The sequence below is a fragment of the Cupressus sempervirens genome, chromosome 10 (assembly GCF_028749045.1).
Source record: "Cupressus sempervirens isolate cs-2001-9-10 chromosome 10, ASM2874904v1, whole genome shotgun sequence".
Classification (NCBI taxonomy): Eukaryota; Viridiplantae; Streptophyta; class Pinopsida; order Cupressales; family Cupressaceae; genus Cupressus; species Cupressus sempervirens.
In genome coordinates, this window is record NC_143127.1 from 479,417,086 (window position 1) to 479,439,706 (window position 22,621).

Consider the following 22,621-nt stretch of genomic DNA (forward strand, 5'->3'; position numbering starts at 1 on the left):
CTCAGCGTAGAAAGCCATCCTTGGGTGTAGTCCCCCTGGAGGATCCACCCAAGTCCGTGTGATATACTTCCTGTAAATGTCAAGTCTGACATGCCCATTCAACTCCTATCGAGAAGGGAGTAGATGAGCAAAGGCATCCAATGAGAACTGGTAGGGAGGAAGATGATCAATGTCGATCCCCACTGAACTCAGTAGGATAGCAGCCTGAGCATACCAACCACGAGCTCTAGTGGCAGGATCGACGTCAGCAATAGCAACTGAGGAGCAGTAGGCTAAATAAGGGTATCTGTGTTGGCCTTCCTCCGAGTCAACAAAGCCACGAAGACAGTGGAGAAACCAGATCAAGTCAAAAATGGCTGCAAGTCTAAATGGGTGAGCACCGAACTCGACCAAAATAATACTGTGGGGGGTAGAACCGTGGCATCTGATAATCCGACAGAGGAGCATAATCTGGGTACGCTCGATCATGGCCCAATCCGAGTCTAAAAGAGGAGGACCCCAAACCACCGAACCATAGAGCACTGTGGGTCTTACTAAGGAATCCAGGAGGGATAGCTTTGACGATGTATCTTGAAAGTGGTGTTTGAAGCACTGTCTCTCGAGCAGGGCAAGGGAACCCAACCCTTTATTGATCCGAGGCTGAATAGCTGATCTCAAGTTGAAACGAGATACAAAAAACTTAACCCCAAGGTATGTGTAAGATGATGTAATCTCAACTCCCCGACCCTGGAAGTGAAAATGGAGACGTGAAGTCTTCAGACCGTTGAAGACCATAACCCGAGTCTTCTCAAGGTTCATAACCAGCTATCTCATATCACAAAAAGATGCAAGTCTATCTAAAAGCCTCTGAAGACCCTCAGGAGAGGAAGCAAGAAGAACCACATCATTAGCAAAGAGAAGGATGGAGATCAATACCTGGTGTAGATGACAACCATCACCTAGAAGCGAGGAGTCACTAAGAAAAGCCTCGAGTTCATCAATGTAGATCCCGAACAAGGTGGGCGAGAGAGGGCAGCCCTGCTTCACCCCAATGGTGCTCTGGATAGGATCAGAGAGGCCCTCTGTGGTCCTGAGTCTACCAATCACAGTCTCATATAACCTCATAATAGCCATCACTAAGATCTCAGAAATACCAATATCTCTCAGTCTCTGAAAAAGGGTTGCTCTGGGGATGGAATCAAAAGCCTTACAAAAATCCACAAAACAACAGTGGACTTTCTTTGAGTGATGTCGAGCCTCCTCAATAATAGCTCGTAGTGTAAAGATATGATCTATGGTCTGGTAGTCTGTCTTGAATCCTGCTTGACCCTTAGCCCTGCAATTCCTCCTATCAAGCTCACTAGATAAAATAGTATTCAAAACTGTAGCATAAAGTTTGGCAAATGTATGCCCAATCATGATGGTCCTATAGTTTCTGGGATCAGAGGTCAGCCCAGACTTATGGATCGGGTGAATAATGTGTCTTGACCAAGAGTCCGAAAAATCAAAACAAACCACTCTATTAAAGAGCGTAGAGAGATAAGGGCCCAAGATCGTGGTACCGAGTTTGAAGAGCTCCGCCTGAAAACCCTCGTCATCAGCCGCCCTGTTGCATCTCATAAGTCTGATGGCCTCGTAAATGCTGAAGGTGGAGAATAAGTGACAATGGGGGAGCAGGCTAGGAAAGGGGGTGAGCTGACCTAAGATGTCATACAACGTGGAGATATGGGAAGCAAGGAGATGAAAGTCGGGGGTGGACTGGGGTTGGCTACGCCTGGGGAACATGATGCGCCAAAACAACTTGGGATATTGAATAAGCGTGTCTCGGAGGGATTTTCCCTGTGAAGCAATAAATAATCGCTTCTTATGGTGAAGAAAGCGTTTGTAAGAGAGCCATAAATTGGTGAAAGCGGAGGAATGAGTATCAAAAGCTAAGCGCAAGGAGCGGTGGAAAGTTTTACAGTCATCATCAAACTACTGATTCATGGGACAAGTATTTCGTCGAGTCGATCTGTGAGTGCTGAAAATGGAGCAGTGAGGGATAGAGAGGAGAGCCGACACCCAAATCGCGGTAGCTAGTGAGTGAAACATGGTGGACACCTAACTGTGATCCGTGAAGCTAGCTGGGCAGAGGAATCTTCTCAAATGGAAAATGAAGAGGTCTTGATCACTATCCTCGAAACAAAAACGAGTGTGGGGGCGGAACCGGGCAGGGTGAGTAGAGATGGGTGATAAAGGGTGGGAAGAAACATGGACCGAAAGGCTAAGAAGGGCATGATCAGCCAAGGGAAGACGGGAGATAGTAAAATTTTGGATGGAGGGGAGGAAGGAAGCAACAACGAAGATGTAATCCACCACGCTCGCACCCCCACTATGAGGCCAACACGTAAAAAGCTCAGAACCCGGGAAACAAGAGAGGCCATTCAGAATCACCAAGTTGGAGGACTCACAGAGCTGGAGAAGGTGGCGACCATAACAAGTTAGAGGTCCACTGTGATCCTCGGATAAACGCTAAAGCCCCATACTAGTAAGATCCCTTCTCTAAAAGTGGGACTTCCCTAAAATAACATATCAACTAAACTATAAGAACATTGAAGCAACAAATGATCATATATATTCATAAATTTGTGATTGTAAGTTCATATACAAATTAGATTACAATCAACAAAATTATTATTCTTACATATAAAAGTAAAAATAAAAAATAAAAATAGAACTACTAATAGTAAGAGTATAATTTATTTCATATTTTGAACTGGTCAAAGACCTCAAATAATTCACGGATATTCTCACTATATATTGATCAGCATTTCAAGATTCAAAATAATAGAGATGCCCATGCACTTATGAAAGCAAAGCCTCCAAATGGTGCCGGTAACGAATACTTTTTATCTTCAAATAATGCCGCTACATAACACCTGTATATTCCAATCAAACAATACGCCTTATTACCTTCGTATTCATCTGTTCTTATAAGATAAAAGCTTTCAAAACAAAACCTTACGGATTTCACCACAAAGATCCGATATTTGAAATAAATTATCAGATGAAAAACATTGAAACATACATGCAGTCAAGTCTCAAATATCTTATGTTTTCGAAAATTCATATTTCATTTTCCATTCATAGTAGGTTGATATGACTATTCGGATTCAAAAAAGTTATGTTCTTTGAAATCTTTCGTCGCTTGATTACATAATGCAATCTAAAAAAATCTAATCCAAATATTATTAGTTTAGGCTCTGATAATGAAGAAAAATGTGAATATTGATTAAACTTGGGAACTCATTCCGTTGCATTTTATTGATTATGCCCCATATGAAAGTTTTAAGAGAGACACCAAAGACCTCCTATGCAAAGGAACATACTGAAGGTACTTGAAAACCTGCAGTGTCTTTTAATGCAAACTTTGGGATAGATTATGTTATTTCTGTTTCTTCAGATGTTTATAATGAATCTCCAGCCAAAGTTGATCATAGAATATTTAAAGCTAAACTAAAGGAAATCTTTGTCAAAATGGTAGATTACTGAAATTAGAATAAACACGACTCTTTCCACCTTTAGATATTTATTGAATCTATTTACAATTCTGGGAGAGAACATAGATTGTTTGCTTCACGTGACTTAAATATGCCTTGCATATCTCATCCAAGTTGCCTTCATTATGTGTGGATTTTAGATGTTAAAAGCATTGATAGATAAAGGATAGAAAGAATATTAGCTAGTTGTACATACTAGCTGTAGTTGCAAGCTGCAACCATGACTGGCTAATTCCATAGAGGAATACTTTTGCCATAAAAATATGCTTAAGGAATAATCACTGCAAATTTCCTGATCACAAGAGGGAGACCAAAACAGAAGCCAAGCAGTGATACGCAGGGGGCAACAGAGAAAATTTAAAAATGATTGTCAATAGGCAATGAAATAGAGAGGTACAACTGAACCCTGCTCAGCAGGCCAAGGCACCAAAGAACACAAGTTTGCAACCACATGGAAGACCAAGGGAGACAAGTGTACATGCAGAGAAGGATCGTACCATGGCAGTAGAAATATCCTAGCCTAAGTGGATGCCTATAAATACACTTGTATAGCCATATTGACGGGATTTACTTGGAAAAAGATGAAATCAAAATGCAAAGAAAACTGGTGGGAGAGTCCAGAGGGGCAGAGAGAGAATAGTGGAGAGTAACTAAACAAGCTATGGATCCAAGAGGGAATAGTTGGTTGCAAGACCAGGAGATGGTCAGTATAGATATATAAGGGACATGACCAATTGGCATAATAATGTTACACTGCATGATGCCAATATTCTGAGCCCAAGGGACCAATTTAATATTGGTCATCAGCAACATACACATACTAAAGCTACTAATGCAATCTGACTCCTTTTACATTGACTTTCTGATTATCTCTGCATTGTCATCCATTCTTTCTTTTCTTGGACTGGAATTTATGTGCCTTGTATGGATGAAACTTTCACCAAAGGACCAAATCCTTTTGTGGATGATAGGCCAATGCAATGAATATCTACGGTTGAATTATTGATTCTATGTCTGACACTAACAAAAATTAATTCCAGTATTTTGGTTCCATTGTCAAGACCCAACTTCAAATGAAAATTGTGTCACTACATTGAAGTTGAGAATCTGTCATGCATGAAAAAAGTGAAGCAGTAGCACTTAAGGTCCAAGGATAACAGAGGCTGGGGCAAAGGGAAAAATTATCAAGTTTATGACCAATGATTGTCAGCTGACCCTGTGTTATGCAGATTGGAGAAATAGGAGTTTATGCAAATGCTTACAAAATAGTGGAAGTAGCAAACTTGCAACGTTTACAGTGGTGGCAGGATAATGGATGATCATATTTTCTAGATGCCAAATTACTATGGTACGAAGTATGCAGAAAGGCAGGTCCAGAGGTGAAAACTTATTTGCCAAGCAAAAGGGACAGTGGCAACCGTGCAAACAGAAGCATCACATTGTTTGCAAACACATACAAGTTAGAGCATTGTCAGCATAAGGAAGTAAAGAAGTAAATATTGTCATTTGTTGGAATGATGCACATCAAGAAGCAAGTTGTTCATTGTTGAAGTAGATAAGGAATGTGTCAATGAATAAATGTACCATTTATGAGAGTAATACACGTGACATCAAAGACTGTAGGATGCTCAAGGAAATTGAGGCCTCAAAGAGGCTGAATACTAAACCTGAACTAGGAGAATGTAAGGAGTTTGCACATCAATATGAAAATCAAAGACCAGCAAGAGTGGCTCCGGTTAAAGCCAAGAAAGAAAGAAAGAAAATGCTATATTTGCAGATATAAGATGTGGATAAGTTTCTCTGTTGTGGCCACTATAAGAAATGCACACCAAATGGAAATGTGCCCTGACTTGATTATGAGGACTAAAAGGTGACATGGCAGATGTAGATCAGAGAAAAATGTAGAAGTGGCACTGAGACTTCAATTGGCAAAACTATCAGGGAAAGTGTACGGAGAGCACCAATTGAAGGCAATTGAGAGAGAGAGAGAGAGAGAGAGAGAGAGAGAGATGCTATAGGATACTAGCTAAACTCACAGGAGATCTTATAACTGCCCAGAAAAGAAGGCAGACTATGCCAATCACAAATGGAATGCCATTAAGGAAGAAGAATTGATGATGCTAAAGGATATTTGCTACAAAAAGTAGGTTTGATGGCTAACTTGAGGTAATAGTCGAAGAGTGGGACTAACAGCAACCTATGAAGGCATACTAAGGAGACCAATCAAGATTGGTCTACAAATCAGGATAAAAAATTGATTGCTAATGTGTCAATCATCGGTGCTAGGGTCTGTGATATACTCATTGATAACAATGTGAAAATGAATGTGTTCATGATACATACGTAGGATAAAAATGGAAAGCCATCACTATGTCCCTCACCACACCATCAATTTTATGGCAATTAAGAACAAAGTATTGCCAAGGTAATTCAGGAGAATAGCTATTAAAAACTATGGATTGAAGTTTGTCACAGAATCTGAAGCCATTGAGCTTGTGGAAATTGATAATTAACTTCTTCTTATAGAAAGGTTGCAGTGTTATGCATATAATATAGATATATGATTCCAAAATATATACATAATCATTGATAAGCTGAGAAAAAAGTGCTTGTTCCATTTGATCCTAAATACGGAGTAACGTATGGTATTTAGGGCAATGTGAAAGCAAGTGAAGATAAACAAACTGCACCTAGAGAAGTTGTAATACAATCAAAAGTACTTCGGGAAGATTAGTAATGTAAAGAATGCTAGTTGCAACATGTTGATGTACGTTTTATGACCCACCAAAGACGAGAACAAAATATTGAGATATCTTATCCTCTCTTGATCAAACTCCCATGTATGCTAAGATTGTGGAAGATCGTACAGGTGAATCCAGAGTTTCTTTCGTGTCAGGTCTTGACCATGGATAAGCTCAATGGTAAATGTGATATGATTTTTTATCATGAGGGGCCCTACTTTTGCATTACTCAAATTGATTTCAGATGAAACAAGATGTGGAAGCTAGCGAAGGATATGACAATAGAGTACCTTTTTTGGGGGGCTTACGATTATGCAGAAAGCAAATGGGAAGGGTTTAGGAATTCTGATCTACTTCTAAGGGTAGTGACAACAAAAAATACTGCTTTGATGGACAAATCCCAGGATAACCAACTACGCAAGAACTGGTGTAATCTTCAGTGGGTTATGTGGATGATTTTCATATCACAAAAAACACCATCAAAATGAACAATGCACATTGAATGATAGAAGTTAAGCATCCATAAAAGTAAGGTTTAGACTAACTTTACACAACTTACAATCAGCATACTGTCAAAAGTATGAACTGTGTAATTCATCAAAACATCATTGCACTCTCCATTGAAGTCAAAACACTTAATGCAACCAATCTAATCTAAATGAGGAAATAAGAGAACAAGAAAATAATAAGAAACATCAAATTATCACCAAAGTTCAATGATAATTCTATTGTCTCAGCAGCTCATAGCAACAATCTCCAAATCTTTGTCCTTACAAATGACAAGTGAGGCCTTTATAAAGGCCCCCGATTACAACGAATGGCCCGGATTGAAACAATAATCGATGGCCTAGACTTGCCACCTCAGCTATAATTTGGGTTAGGGCAAGGGATGAGAATCAACATTAATTCACTTGTCCACATGGACCAATCAAGAGAGATCCACCTCCTTAGTGGGGTAATAAATGCCCACTATGCATGTTTATCTAGAAGAAGAGTGGGGTGAAACGAATGCCCACTATGCATTTAATGTGCCTTTGCCTAGAATACCTTATGTTTGACCTTGCCTTTTGAATGCATGGAATCTGCTCAATATGGTCTCCAACTCGTCCACACTCATACTTGGCGCTGATTCCCATTTGAATTCCAAGACTGTCATCGCTCGTTCAAATTTTCTCAAGTTGTTCTCCCAATCCAGCAACAAGTCTTGGGTTGTGTGCATGACATTTGAGAAAATGGAGAAATTCTCAAAGTTATCCCTAGCGAAGGAATTCAGCTAAAAGAACTCTTCTAGTTTATTTCTTAGGTTGTCTATTGTTATCTCATTCTCAGCCAATCTCAGTGATAACAATGATGCAACTACATTGGAGATTCCTTGTTGAATATTCTTGACTACCCTCTTCAATCGAGTGGATTATCTGTTGAAATGCTCAAACATTTCCTTCGCCACGATCATTGCATCATACCATCAAGGAAATTCATATGCTTCTCGTTCTCTAACTACTTCTCCATCAGCGAACACCAATCTAGTAGTTTCAATCAAATCCTATAGATGTGAGATCACCTCATCTTGATAAATACGTTCAACTTCCCATGACTCGTCCATGCAATGTATCTTGGAAAGGACGACCAATGCCTTGTCATGAATTTGCACGAAGTTGTCAGAGTATCTATATGCCTCATTTTGAATACCTTCTATCCAAACATTTTCACCCTGAGAAATCCAACTGATCCTTTCTATACCTTCCACTGACTTGGCCGAAAGAACTGTGGGAGGAATAAAGGTTGGACCTTCTTCTCTCATTGGATGAGTTAGGTTGTTTATATATTCCCACAAGGCTTTGATCTCACCTTTTTTACTCTGATATTTCCCTCCTAGTTTGCTCATCTTATCTTTCATTTGTTGTGTAGAATCCTCAAACTCTTCCATAACCTATTCTCGAGAGGCGTGGCCTAGATCAAACTTTGTCACATTGTAATCATTCACAATGATCTGATCCTTTGTCTTATTGACCAGAAGTGTTGCAAATTGTAGAGTTGTGGATCTGAATTCTCCTTTGATGACATTGGCAAATTTCTCCTCTTTTCCTTTCTCCTTTGGTTGGTTGACAAAGTTGACAATTTCCTGCAGCTCAAATGCAGGGTCCACACTTTCTCTTGACTTTTTTGTAGCCTTTGCCTTAACTACTTTGGAATGAAAGCATTGTAGTCATTTTGAACTGCCAACTACTCTTACCTTTGTATTTCCCTTACATCGATCTCTTCCTCGGTTATAGGACTCTATGTCATTGTCTCAGTGGCCGGAATGAATTTTTGCCTCTACTAAAGGAATTTCTACTTCTGCCATAGGATCCTCTCTTTCCATCATTTGTCACTCCAAGATGGTGTTGAGACTTTCCTCAATGATAACAACTTGCTCTCTATTTCTTCCCTGGGTGAACTCTTGATAGGCATTCACACTCTCCTTGTTTTGCGTTGGCCTAGCCATGTGATCTTCCTACCTATTCTCCTTCTGCTTGTCTCTACTTCTTCCCTAGTAAAAGGACCTATCTTCAATGGGTGAAGAGGATAGTAGGACTTTTTGACTCCACTGCAGGGATTTTCACTTTTGTAGTAGGATCTTTTGTTTCCATTGTTTCTCATCCCTAAATGACTAATGAACCATCAATTTATGAGTCAAGTTATCCTCTAGTACCTTCATCCTATCGATTTGTCGATCGACCCACCATTTTGTGAGTTCCAAAATTGGTGCAGACAATGTAGCAATATTTGATATTTACTCCGTTGACCAATCATATGGATGGATGGTCTTTTCCTTTTTCGGGTTATATCTGTTTTGGATCATAGTCATATCTTCTTCCATTGTTATGACTGTTGTCATTGGTTTCATCCAACAAAATGATGATGCCATTCCTCCTATGGAGAGCCCCATTGTTGGTTTTGTCCAAAACTTTCTTTTTGGTTATGTTGTGGCCATTTCTTGTCTTGTTTATATCTTGGGATCTCATGCTTTGGTTTCTCAAGATTGGCAGGATAAGGTTTTCGTGGTGGAGGGGTGGATTTCAATTATTGGAAAACACTATAAGAAGTGCCTTCCTCATTTTGAGATGATACTGTGCTCCCAAAAGAAGGGAGGCAAAGGAAACTACTAGTTTTCCCTTGTTTCGTGCAGGTTGTGTGTTCTTGGTTCTTAAACCCATTGGGAAGTTTGGGATTTCTGTTTATTTTTCTATTTTGCTAGTTTCTTTTAGTCTTGAATAGTGTTTTCCTTCGCAATATTCCTCTGGTTTGTCTTGGGCTACTACTTAGTGTCTATTGGCAGCATTTTATCTTAGGGCTTTCATTGAATATCTTTCCGCTCTAAAGTTGTAAAGGGTTTCAACTTTCAAGTCCCTTCAAAATCTGTTTTTAAATTAATTGAAAACATTAGAACAAATGCAACATCGCAACTCATCATCATTATCACTCATCAAATATATCCATGAGTATGTATGGATTGCAAAAAGGAAACTTAAGTTTTAATACTCTTTCAATAATTAAAAATCCGCCCACCCCAATATTCCTCACCAATTTTCTTGTCCCATGAGTGCATCCTTAAACAAATACATGCCTTGACAAGAAGATTTCAATGCCTTAATATACTAGGCGGAAAATTTTAAAACAAAGTTCCAATCCTTTATATGCCCATGAGAAATATGGGAGCACAGTGGACTTTTTACTTTATAAAAATTTCTCCATTTTGCAAAAACAATAAATCTTCCTTGATTCATTCTCATTTGTGTTGTGTGTGTTTGGACCTTCCCTTATGGACTTTTATTTTGTAACATTCCCTTCATTGTATGAAATCGCCCCTTGGGATTTTCGAGCACCATAGTAGACATGTGTTTTGTAACGATCCTTTACTAAGTCAAGGATGCCCTTAGAGTGCGATTAAAACTTTTTCATCGTTTTTTCTCTTAAACAAAATATTCCTTAACCATAAACAATATGTGCTAGAGCGCATTCTGGGCTCCATGGTGGATTTTTTAAATTTTTGAACATTCCTTCACATGGTCCGAACGAATTGGAGTCCATCAAGGATAGAATCTTAAACACTCCTTCATTCCCTATTCCTCGATCTAGTTATTTTTGCATTCAGGTGATTTTTGTGTTCCATCTCCGATTGTGTTTTTTGCATTCCTTCATTCACGTCGAATAGCATTGGGCACAGTTTAGGCTCCAAGGTGAACTATTATTTCTTCCATCTTTCTTTGACTTGTGTTCATTTGCACTAGGTGCAAATTGGGCTCCCTCATGGATAATTTTTTCTTTTGTAAACTTCCTTTACTACGATGAATATGCACCCATAGCACATTTGGAAGCCTTCGTCAGCTAGTTGTTATTTTGCAATGTTCTTTTATTGAATCAACTTAGGGCATCTATAGATTTGCTCCCAAAATTTCTCTTATTGCTAGAGTTTAGTGCAAAACAAATTCTCTACCATGAAGACATTGCGTTGGGTGCATTCCAACCTCCTCGACAGATTTTTATAGTCCCCTGCATTCCTCTTTACTAGCATTTGTGGATGAAATGTGCAACACTTCACAGATTGAACATATCCCTTTCTTCTCTTCCATATATTCGATGCTTGAGAAGTTGGAGGAGGCTCCACTTCAGAATTGTTCCATATATGCAGAATTCTCCTTGGTGGGGAGGATTTTGGAAACCCTAGCAAGGAAACATTTGAGGCAGGCTATAAAAACTTAGGAATGAGAAAGACGACAATAAGAAAAATGGCCACGACAAGCAAGGGCTAGAAAAGAAAGGGCAAGGTAGAAGAGGTTTCAACAACCAACATCACATTTGAAGGAGCGACTGATACAAAATGAAGAAATTGGTAGCAAGGTACAAATAACCAACAACCATTAAATGTAGTACTAAGAAAAGCTGAGGTAGACAAAATTATTTTCATGCCCTTTTTTCATTTGAAAGAATTTGAACCAGTACTCAGAACTATGGTGCATGGCTACGATAGAAAGACCTGTAAATCCACCATATAGTATTTGTAGCAGAATGTGGCAGTCTCTTTTTCACTGAAGGATTTTGCAAAAGTATGTAGGTTACCCAACAGAGGCCATCAAGCCACCAAGTCCTCTTCCAAAATGACTACAAGTGAAAAGAAACAAATAGAACTTATATGTAGGTCAAACTTGATAGAGAAATAGTTAGTAGAACTTATATGATTATGCATCACTACCTTGCAAAGAGTAGAGACAACAAACCCTATTGCACTGGTAGTCACACCCACAGGAGCACCTTCAACTCAAGCCACTCAAACAATTCCCACTCCTACACCATCACAAGTCATAACTCCAACAATTATGGCTATTCAAGATACAGAGAACGGGCTGGACATTGGCAATGAGACTAAGATGGATGGAGAGGAGGAGGCAAACAACCTACTTGCCAAATTTTGGATGGGAGTTGAGGATATACCACCACCCTCCCCAACCTTGATGAACGACCACGAGGACATGGATCTGCAGATGGAACCTGTTGGGATGGAAGGTGAGAGCCAACACATGGGAGAAGGTGGAGTTGCGAGAAGTACAAAAGGCCCAACACCCTTTGAGGTGTGCACACAACCATTCCTAGGAGAATTAGAGGCCATGACCTGTGCCACACATGAAATAAGAAGAGAGGCCAAGGAAGTGGATATGAGAGCAATGGTCTTCGCAGCAGAGTCCCTATTACACTTCATGAAGGAAGGTTATTGCAAAGAGTTTAAGAGGATTTTCACATAGAAGGGATGGCCTAGTAAGGACATAGAAGAGAGGATACAAAATAGAGAGCCCCACAGACCATACAAGCATGCAATGCACAAACAACCATGATGATTATCCTCTCGCAAATGGAGGAAACTTTTAGATCCACTTTCGTAGAACTTTAGAAGGTAACCTAGGAAGTGGCTTGGATGGAAGGAGAATGGGTTATCTTGGGGGAAATGGTGGAAAAGCTAGAAGCTGAACTAGATAAAGAGAAAGCCATGCGTGCAAAAAAGTTGGCCTCCACAGAGAAGGATGGGATGGATGTGCTGAGATTCTTGTAGACAACACAAACCAACAGTTGACAACCAAAAGGGATGTGAAGCTCCTTAGACAACAACTTGCACAAATGACAACATCTACCACTCCAAGGACATCTTCTCACTCGTCTCAGTGGTCCACTAGCCTAGCTATTTTGTTTTGGTCATCTGGAAGATGACTACATTTTTGGGGGGATAATGTAGGCTAGTAATAAAGTAATTAAGGTATATATATAGAGTTGTTATGAAAACATATGTACTGAAAAGCCATGACAATTGGTTCCCATAACCAATTAGAGCGCTATATGTAGGGATTAATGGGAATTGGGAAGGTATGGTATGGAGAACATTGGTCATACTAGTAATGCAATCCCTTGGTACAATCAATAAAGTGATGTTTTGCCATTCCTGTGCAATTCGTATGTTCTCGTTATTAGTTTAGTATTCTGATCGCATTGGTATGTAGTTGTTGTATATAACTTCCATACCTTGCATGTGACTACTTCCATATCTGGCACACAATCACTTCCATATCTGGCATGTGAATGCTGCCACAGTTGGCAGATAACACACTAATTAAGCTACATCTAGTAGAGTCCGAGTTCATCCATGATTACTTGCATTCACAATTACAAGTAGAAGTAGACATCAGTTTAAGTTAAAGTAAGAATTGGAAAACCAGATCATATTTTCATTGCACGTTATGCAGTTAAATCTTTAGAAGTGCAAGCAGTTGATGTCCATGGAATGAATAGCATAAGTCCCTACCAACAAATCACATCATTTCACTGAGTAGCCACAATTGGAAGGAACCTTGAAGTCATTGCATGATCTTACATTGAAAGCTTAGCATGAGAGATGACATCATTCAAGAGAGGATTGGATGTTTGGTGTTTCACTTTGAAATGTTGGGTATTTGATCTTGCATGTTGTAGTGGAATAAAAATCACATCAATAGGTCCCTTTTGAGTTGCCTTTAATGCTTTTGATTTAATATTTGTGGGTGAAGGTTCAGCCACACGTTTTGGTCATTTTTTCTTGCCATAGAACTTCATAGAATTAACACAAGTGACACTAGTAAAGTCTCTTTCAATTTTCCATGGCTTGCTTCAATGATTCCTAACCTAAGCTTCAAGTGCCTTCTACATAATATTCAAAAATGAGGAAATTTTGTCTAAACCTGGAATTCATAGCGACTAGTACTGATCCAAAGCACTCCTTATAATCTTCAAAAGGTAAAACCAGCAAGTGCATGACAACAAATTACTAGTTGAGAATCATCTAATTCTTTGCCACTTTCTAACAATGGTTCTTCCTCTTCTTATACACTCGGACCTTCAATATAGAACAAATTCCTTTGATTGCATTTATGTCCTTGACTGTATATATTGACACGATTAAAACATAAACCTTTTGGTCTGTTCTCCTCAATTTATTGTGGTGTTAATCTAATGGGTTGAGGATGAGAAGGTGTTGAAAACCCTCCTCTCTTATTCCACTAACCCCTTGCCTTTTAAAACTAAAATATTTTTCCTCAACCTTGCGTAGTAAGACAAAAGACTTACTTGTAGAGATAGGATTAAAAATGCGAACCTCACGTTGAATGTAGTCTTTGAGACCTCCCAAAAATAAGTCATTCAAGTTCTCCTCTGTAATTATATCCACTCTCTATATATAGATTCTGAAATTGTTGAATGTAATCCTTTACACATCCTATTTGTTGAAGTTTGGCTAGTTGGCTGAAGAAATTGTTGGTCACACTAATGTGATATTGTGGTTGTAGCTCCTCCGTAAAAGCCGATCATGAGATTGACTGACCATTTTCTCACTTTGAGTACATAGCCATCAATACCAAATGACCTGCTCTGGTTCTGAATATAAGGATGTCATAGTAACCTTTTGTCCACTTGGTATTTGATACACAACAAAAAATCTCCATTTGATTTACCCATGTTAGTGGATCATTGCCATCAAACTTGTGCATATCTACTTTTTGTATCCAATTCCTAGATCTAGAATAAATATTACAATTTGAATCACTATTTTTTGACCTAGACAATTCATCTTCTCTTCTTGGAAAATTCTTTCTTGATCTAATCATATAAGATGTTAACATATTCTTTATGTCGAAAAATTATGCTCCCATGGTTTCAATATCTCCTTACATTTGAGATATATCTCCCTTGACTAATGATATTTCTTCCTTAATTTTATTTATTTCAAATTTTCACCATTAACCTTGTTTATTTCATCATTACGATTCATATACTCATTTGTTCCACCATCCTTATCAGGAGTTTTTCCAAGCATCTCAAAATCCTTTTTGCCCCTTGTAGAAGGCACCGTCATGATGGGAAATAACGACTTTGTAATAAATCACACAAATGAAATAGAAATGATCTGAAAATTATATGGTGTACTCTTCAACATCCTTCTCAAAAGCCCTTCAATAATTAGGAATAACTTCACCAAGATTTGGAAGTTACATTGTTTTCAATTATTTTTGCAGAAAATCTAATTTTATAATAACTTGCTGGCTTCATCTCCAAATTCCTTATAAATTCGACTTAATATTCTTCAATATGGTCTTAAAAACCCTTTAAAAATGATAACAAAAATTAACTCAAATTTGAGAGACATGAGATTTTTAAAAAGTCCTCCAGAATTGATGATCTTAGGTGCCTAGATCAATCCTTTGATACCACTTGTAATAAAATAACTTGCAAAATCTAAGATATAATATGTACTATGCTTCAATACTCGATATGTTAAAAATAAGGCAAACTACCTCCTATCTTATGCTCAAAAGACACCATGGCTGACCTAAATATGACTATACAAAAGTAAGCCCGACCCAACTAACTAAATAATAATGTAATAATGATAATATGACTCAATTAGGAATTAAGGTAGCCATAAGTTGACTATGCACAACCATACGTATACGCTTGGATTAAGGACACGGTATTTTTGCTGAAATGTTCCATAAAGATATCTACGTTGACATTTTGATTTGAGTTTGTTAGAATTTTGGATGCTATTCATTGTGTAAGAGTATTCTTTGGTTTTCTTATGGTATTAATCTCATTGTCAAGGGTTCATCCCTTTTGAGTGGCCTTTGATGCTTTTGATTTTATATTTGTTGGTGAAGGCTCAGCTGAATGTTTTGGTTATTTTATCTTGGAATAAAACTTTGTTGGATCAGCATGGGTGATATTAGTGAAATCTTTTTCAACTTTTCCATGTCTTACTTCAAAGATTCCTACAACATTTGGCTCAGATTGTAACTGTTTTCTAATAAAAGTTTCAGGTGATTTGCATAGGTTAAACAATTTTAATAGAAGCAACTTCTTGAACAGTAGGTTTACAATTGGTTTTCTTCATCAAGAATTCTTGTTTGAGAGTGATCCCAAAAACGATTCTAAGTGAACAATTAGTTAAAGAGTTGCATATCTTCTAATTCAATTACTTGTTTTCTTCGAGAAATTGTATGTTTCACATATAATAGTACCATTTATCTTACAAGCCTTAAAACTTTCTATGGATCACCCCTAATTAGCATGATACCAACACAAAATTTAGAGTAATACCATTGGGAAGCAGGAGTAGTTGGATTAACAGCTCTAAGAGTAGAAGGTGGCAAATTGTGTTTGATAGGCTTCATATGACAAAGGATCATGAATAGATTGATCTAATTGAGGTTGTGGTGAATGAACAAAACTTACCAATTAAAAATATGGAGTTTGTTTACTATTGTCGGTTTCTGAATCTTGAAACTCAAAAGAAAAAACTAAATTAGGGTCAAACTTAGAATCTTGAGCATTAAAAACACCATCTCCACTTGAGCGTAATTTTGTTTTGATTGGAAAAATGTCAGCCATCCTTGAATCTCAAATGCTTTCATAAGCTGAACTTGTTGCTCGACTTCTCCTTGTAACCAGTTAAATTTTATTTGCCCATACTAAAGTTTCATTTGCACAGGTTCATTGATCAACACATGACTTCAATTGTCCCATAGCTATGTACTATTGTCTCTCCAATTTCTTTTAAGTACAATTTCAAAAACTTTAATTACACCATGCAGATGGTAAAATACCTAAAAAGCTACTAAAAATAGATTCTGTCCATTCAGATAATTTGAAATAGGTAATCTTATTAGGGGCCTCCAAAAAATGGCCCTAAACAGAATGAGCATGCAGCGCCCAGAGTTATGTTTAGTCAGCAAAGCAAGCATATTATTATTTATATTGCTTCATCTGTACTGGGTGAAGAGAAAAGCTTGATTCAAATCTTAATGAGTAGAATGAACAGGCAAAGCCCACAGTAATATTTAATTGGTAAGGCAAGGAACATTATTGCTTCCACAGTATTGGGTACATTTGAAAACGAAAAAAGTTCTTAATTCGACAAAGGAAGCAACAGACAGCTAATGTTTTGTTTGGTTGCACAAAAGTGTATACTGCTGAATATTCCTTCTGTTACCCTAAAACATTTCATCTCATGATAAGTCATGAACTTTTTTATCTTCAAATCCACCAAGATTATTTAACAACTAAAATGCATCTAGCTCTTGATTCTCAACCTATCCATTATAACGTCGGTGCACATCCAAATATAGTTCTATGAGGAAAGTCTAAAATGAAGATTCAGAAATAATAAATACTTCAAGAAGATCTGAAAATATGAGAAACTACTTACGATCCAGAGAACGCAATTATTCCACTTGTTAGCAAGGCCCCAAACTGCATAAAGTGTAAAAATTGGCTAAGATTAAATCTACAAGACAGAAACTTGTAAACTAAAAAAAAAAACACAGCTCAAAAAGGATATTTGAACTCTATACTACAAAAGCAACACACTATTAGATCTACTAATGTCAGGTTACTTCAATAAGTATTCATTATCAACATTAGCTATACTGGGGTCCATTCTTGATAACTGAAAAAGAGAGGATAAACTTAATTGTACAATGCTTTCACAAATACATACTACAACGTAAAAAATCCTCCCATTATACGCCTTATCTATTGGGTACAAGTTACCAATGTCCGCCAAGAACTTTAAACAAACTAAAATTGAAACCCTTTTTCTAAATAAACTTAAAGGAGTTCGAAAATAAAGTAGTATGACTTAGAGAGAAAAATATAATGCATTAGAAATGAGTAAGCTCTTCAAGATGAAACAAATATAGATTTATTGTGTATTGCTAGTTCAGCTTTGGGATCTTGGACTTGGAAGAAAAAAATTGGGGGTTGGTTTCAATTTGAGTTTGTTCAAAAATCATATATATATATATCTCCTAATTCCCCGTATATCTTGAAGCATCAACCATAAAAACCCTTTCTTGATAAATAAATACAAGCTTTTATTCCAAATATTCCTTTAAGTATTTGCATTCCCTATTTAAAGGACATCAAATGTTTATTAAAAAGAATTTTACTAAGTATTTATACAAATTCCTATTATATAGAGTGAGAGTATAAACGATTTATTAAATAATTAGACCCCCAAACTAAGATGGATTAAGAGATAAAAAATGGCAGCACTAGGCATTTATTTCGTGCCAAAAATTGGAATGATACACTGCATTGACCTAATTTTTACATAGAAAAATATTTATCTTCCATTGTTCTTCTAATCATATTTCTCCATTTACTTTGACAATAGATGGAAACAAATTCAATGCAGTCAAATCGAAAAGCAAACAAATCATTTAATTGACTGCAGCAATATTTTCCTACCATGTAGTTGGATACCTAACAATTTAAAAGCAAGAGTAGAGATAAAAAATGGCAGCACTAGGCATTTATTTCGTGCCAAAAATTGGAATGATACACTGCATTGACCTAATTTTTACATGGAAAAATATTTATCTTCCATTGTTCTTCTAATCATATTTCTCCATTTACTTTGACAATAGATGGAAACAAATTCAATGCAGTCAAATAGAAAAGCAAACAAATCATTTAATTGACTGCAGCAATATTTTCCTACCATGTAGTTGGATACCTAACAATTTAAAAGCAAGAGTAGAGATAAAAAATGGCAGCACTAGGCATTTATTTCGTGCCAAAAATTGGAATGATACACTGCATTGACCTAATTTTTACATAGAAAAATATTTATCCTCCATTGTTCTTCTAATCATATTTCTCCATTTACTTTGACAATAGATGGAAACAAATTCAATGCAGTCAAATAGAAAAGCAAACAAATCATTTAATTGACTGCAGCAATATTTTCCTACCATGTAGTTGGATACCTAACAATTTAAAAGCAAGAGTAGAGTTTCATGAGAGCTTATATGTAGCAAATGCCATTATTACCTTCTATGATTACACCAGATGCAAAAAGTGATTTTGAAAAAGTAAATTTGTATAAATTTGGAAAAAAAAATCAAAAACATAAGGTTTTGTCTAATTTTGGTTGGAATTGGTCAAATTCATTACAGGTTCAACCACCGTTCTTCTAGGACAAACCACAGATCAAAACCATATTCAAAACTGGATCTGGGACTTCAGCTAAATAAACTGGTGAAATTGGACTTTTCATACCCAAGACCTAATGAAAGAATTTGTTGAAGTAGTCCAAAAAACATAACAACTTTTTTGTTGCTGCTTCAAATAGCATGCTGCAATTCTAGAGATTCTACCTGAAACAAATCCCTAGGGAATGCAAAGTAGACATTGAGAAAGATTTTGTAAGAGATTTAAATCCCCAAAGAGGACAGAGAAAAAGATCTGATACTAAATGTAGGAATTTAAAAAACCCTAAAATCTGAAAGCATAATGCTCTGATACCAAAGCAAAACACGGATACAGAGATTGCAACTATGTTTTCCAATCACTAGCAATACACAGCGGAATACCAAATACAAATGGAGATGCAAACACACAACCGGAGGCATGTAACTTTCTTTGTTGCTTTCAATTAAAAAACAATTTTTTTTACAAATTAACTGGGACTGATTACAAAATCAATTTTAAACTGATTACAAATTTACTTGCAATAATTTGGAGCTGCGCCAATCGTTCAAAATCTGAAGCTGCTCAGAACTCCCGCTTGCCTGGAGCTTCAAGTTCTCTCTCACAATTTCAAAATTCAAATCTACCTACCAGCATTAACCTGACTAGAAATTTACTGTTGCATGTCTGAGGCAATTGGGAGGGTTGAAATCCCACTGCAGTCTTCCTGATGCTCACTGCTGGCTGCTCCTGACAAGTAGATGAATGGTAAGAGCCGCAGAGCAGTAATTTTAATTTAAACTTCCAACACTCCCCCTTTTTCTTGAGCTGACAAACAAGATCATTTTTTATCTAAATCATTAACAGCCAAATTTGTTCTTAGGCATTCAAAATTGTCCTCAATGGCTTGGTAAAAATGTCTGTTAGCTCTTGATCAGACTTACAAAACTCTATTTTAATTTCACCATTCTCAACCAACTCACTGATAAAATGATGTCTGATTTCAATGTGTTTGCTTCACCCATGATAAAATGAGTTCCTATCAATGCTAATGATGAAACTGTCACAAAATATTGTGGTTTCATCCTCTTGTTCTTTCAAATTTGCTAAGATCCTCCTTTAACAAATAGTCTGACATGCTGCAGCATTTGTTGTTGTATGCCCACCCTCCGTTGTAGATAGAGCAATTACAGGTTGCTTCTTGGAAACCCATGCAGTAACTCCCAAAGCCAAATGAAGCACCAAGCCCAATGTGCTCTCCCTATCTTCCACACTTCCTACCCTATTTGTGTAACCAACCTAGCCTTGAAAATGTATAGTAATGCATCATCATGTAATGTCCCAAATTATGAGTATCCAAATTTTTCCCTAGATCACATTTTTTTTTTCAAACAAGTAGGGTTAAGAAATACCTTCCACTTTGATTGAAGCCCTGCAACACAATTAGGATTTGTTTATAATCATAATTCATAGTTAGACTTCTAGAAAAACGAATATGTCCAAATTAATAGATTGTTAAAATTAACATTAAGGTGATCCAACCATTGAAGTATTAAGTAGGGTGATTTGATGAGGTACCCCCAAATACCTCCTACCCTAGGCCCAAGAGAAAATATACCATACCCCTTGGCCTCACTCAGCTCAATCCATACATATCAGGTGGGCTATCTAATGTGAGCACCTACCACCATTATCCTTCACCTCGCCACTCTTGGCTTCAAATGATTGAACATCTATTCACCATGGTGAGGACTATGAGTAATTCATTGTAGGGTACCCCACAAGTATAGCCTTCCTAAGCCCAAAGATAGTCCACTTTGTCCCCCTTTGGCCCCATGGAGACTCTTAGTCACAACCATGAGGTGAGGTGCTTAGTAGGTGACCTCGTGATGGTGAGAAGGTCTCACCTACTCTCACAATCTAAGACCAAACAATGCAAGTTTCCTTTTAATAGAGACAGACCGTTTTATTGCAACGATAGGAACTTACAACACATTAACAACCTAAAACATTAATACAAAGCTATACGACCAAGAAATATCAATGTAAAATAAAGCATTCAACAATCGATTTAAATTGCATCACATTACATTGGTACTAACAGACAAAACACCATTCTGGGAATCAAAATTTGTTCTTTCCTTTATTTCTTGCAAGGCAAAAATACATGGCTTAGGTTATAGATCTGATAGTCCTTTGTCGAATCTACTCATCTTAATCTATGCAAACATTCCTTTATATGGTGTACTCATATCCTCTTGCAAATCACTCTTACTCTATTCACTTCCTCGGCTAATGCCTTTTGTGCACTCTATGGTGTGTTTCAAGTCATTTTCCCTTTCGCAAACTCTTCCATTTAAACTTTTGTAGGTGTAGTCAAACCCTAAACCCCCTTACATTCCTTCCATCTTCCCTTATCTATATCCCTTCCTCTCTTATTTCAACCATTCTAACTTATTTGATTCGCCCCCAAAACTTATTTCAAACTAAATTCACACAAGTTGTCATTGGTGAACAAGAAATCCAATATGTTTGATGCTCTTGTATCACCTCATCATTGTTCTCCCAATTGTGAACCCTCATTTCCCCCACCATGGCTGCTTACAACAGTTAGAGGTATAAATACACTAGTATATTACCCAAGTTACATATTGCATATGTCCATATATTAAACCAAGTCATCAATCTAATGGAGTGCATGCTTGTTGTTGTAAGAGGATCGCACTATTGGTCTTACCATCATTTGTCCTCCATTAGAGACTCAAAGTTCACATAAAAGACAATTGCACGGAGCTTATGAATGTGTCGACCACAATAGTATCAACACGTGTTTATTTGACTCCTTTCTAACATATGTTATTCATGATGCAACCATTCTTCACTCCAAGTCATTGTTCAACATTATCTAGGTTACTATTATACTACCATTTGATATCATCGATAGCATACATTGATATTTGATTGTACCCATGTTCTTCGTAAATGTTTGTAAAACCTATTCCTTTTGCCAACTCTGATATTTTTGAATCTATTGGTGATAATCTCTATTTCAACCTATACTTCTCATCATGAGGTCAATGTCCCCATTAAGCATATCAATATAGTGTAGAATTGTATTGGCCTCCCTTCTATGAAGTTTGGGATGAATATTAATAGTTTAATATTACTGTTGAAGATAGTCGATTTCATGTAATATCCCTTATAGAGACCAATATATTTCCTTGTTTCATCAATGCTAATCATTAATCTTAAATCAGTCTACTAAACTGATTAATTAGATCGCTTGTATATTTGGCCTTATATAAGATAATCGTAGTCTTATTTAATATTCACTTATTTCACTAGTATTTCTTTGTTTATTTATGTTTGTATGTTTTAATTGCATTATTATTTGTTATTAATCAATATCCTTTATTTGTGTATCACTTTTGCAATTTTGTCTCTAAGAGACTTCAGAAAATTAATGTGAGAAGGATGGGGATATCAAAATAAGGGTTTCAAAAGGAGGATGAATCTGATGTAAATTTTGTTCCACTACAACATGCAAAATCAAATACTTAGTATTTTGAGATGAAATAACAAATATCCAACTCTCTTTAAATAAGGATGCTCATATGCTACACAATGTACACAAATTGTGAGATCAAATCGAACAAACTCAAGGTTCCTTCTTATTGTGGACCTTCACTCAGTTATATTGAAGTGATATGTTGGTTATCACAAAGGGACTTACGTTAAGCAATGGATATCAATTTGATTTTAACTTCTTCAAATCACCTCTAACTATTCAAACTACAAAGGACAAGGGTTAAGTAAGCTACTCTACTCCTAGAATGC

The 22,621-nt window shown here is 36.9% G+C and overlaps 1 protein-coding gene across 1 annotated transcript in view; it reads right to left on the reverse strand.

The window, feature by feature from the left end:
- Nucleotides 1-2,570: 2,570 nt before the first annotated feature.
- LOC149534767 (uncharacterized) overlaps nucleotides 2,571-22,621 on the reverse strand; it is a 39,854-nt gene continuing 19,803 nt past the window's right edge. Inside the window, exons 4-5 of the mRNA XM_089806513.1 lie at nucleotides 17,019-17,062; nucleotides 2,571-2,897 (exon numbers count right to left, since the gene is read on the reverse strand). Coding sequence (XP_089662639.1) covers nucleotides 2,798-2,897; nucleotides 17,019-17,062 — 144 coding nt within the window. The 3' untranslated portion in view covers nucleotides 2,571-2,797. The remainder of the gene's footprint in view (nucleotides 2,898-17,018; nucleotides 17,063-22,621) is intronic.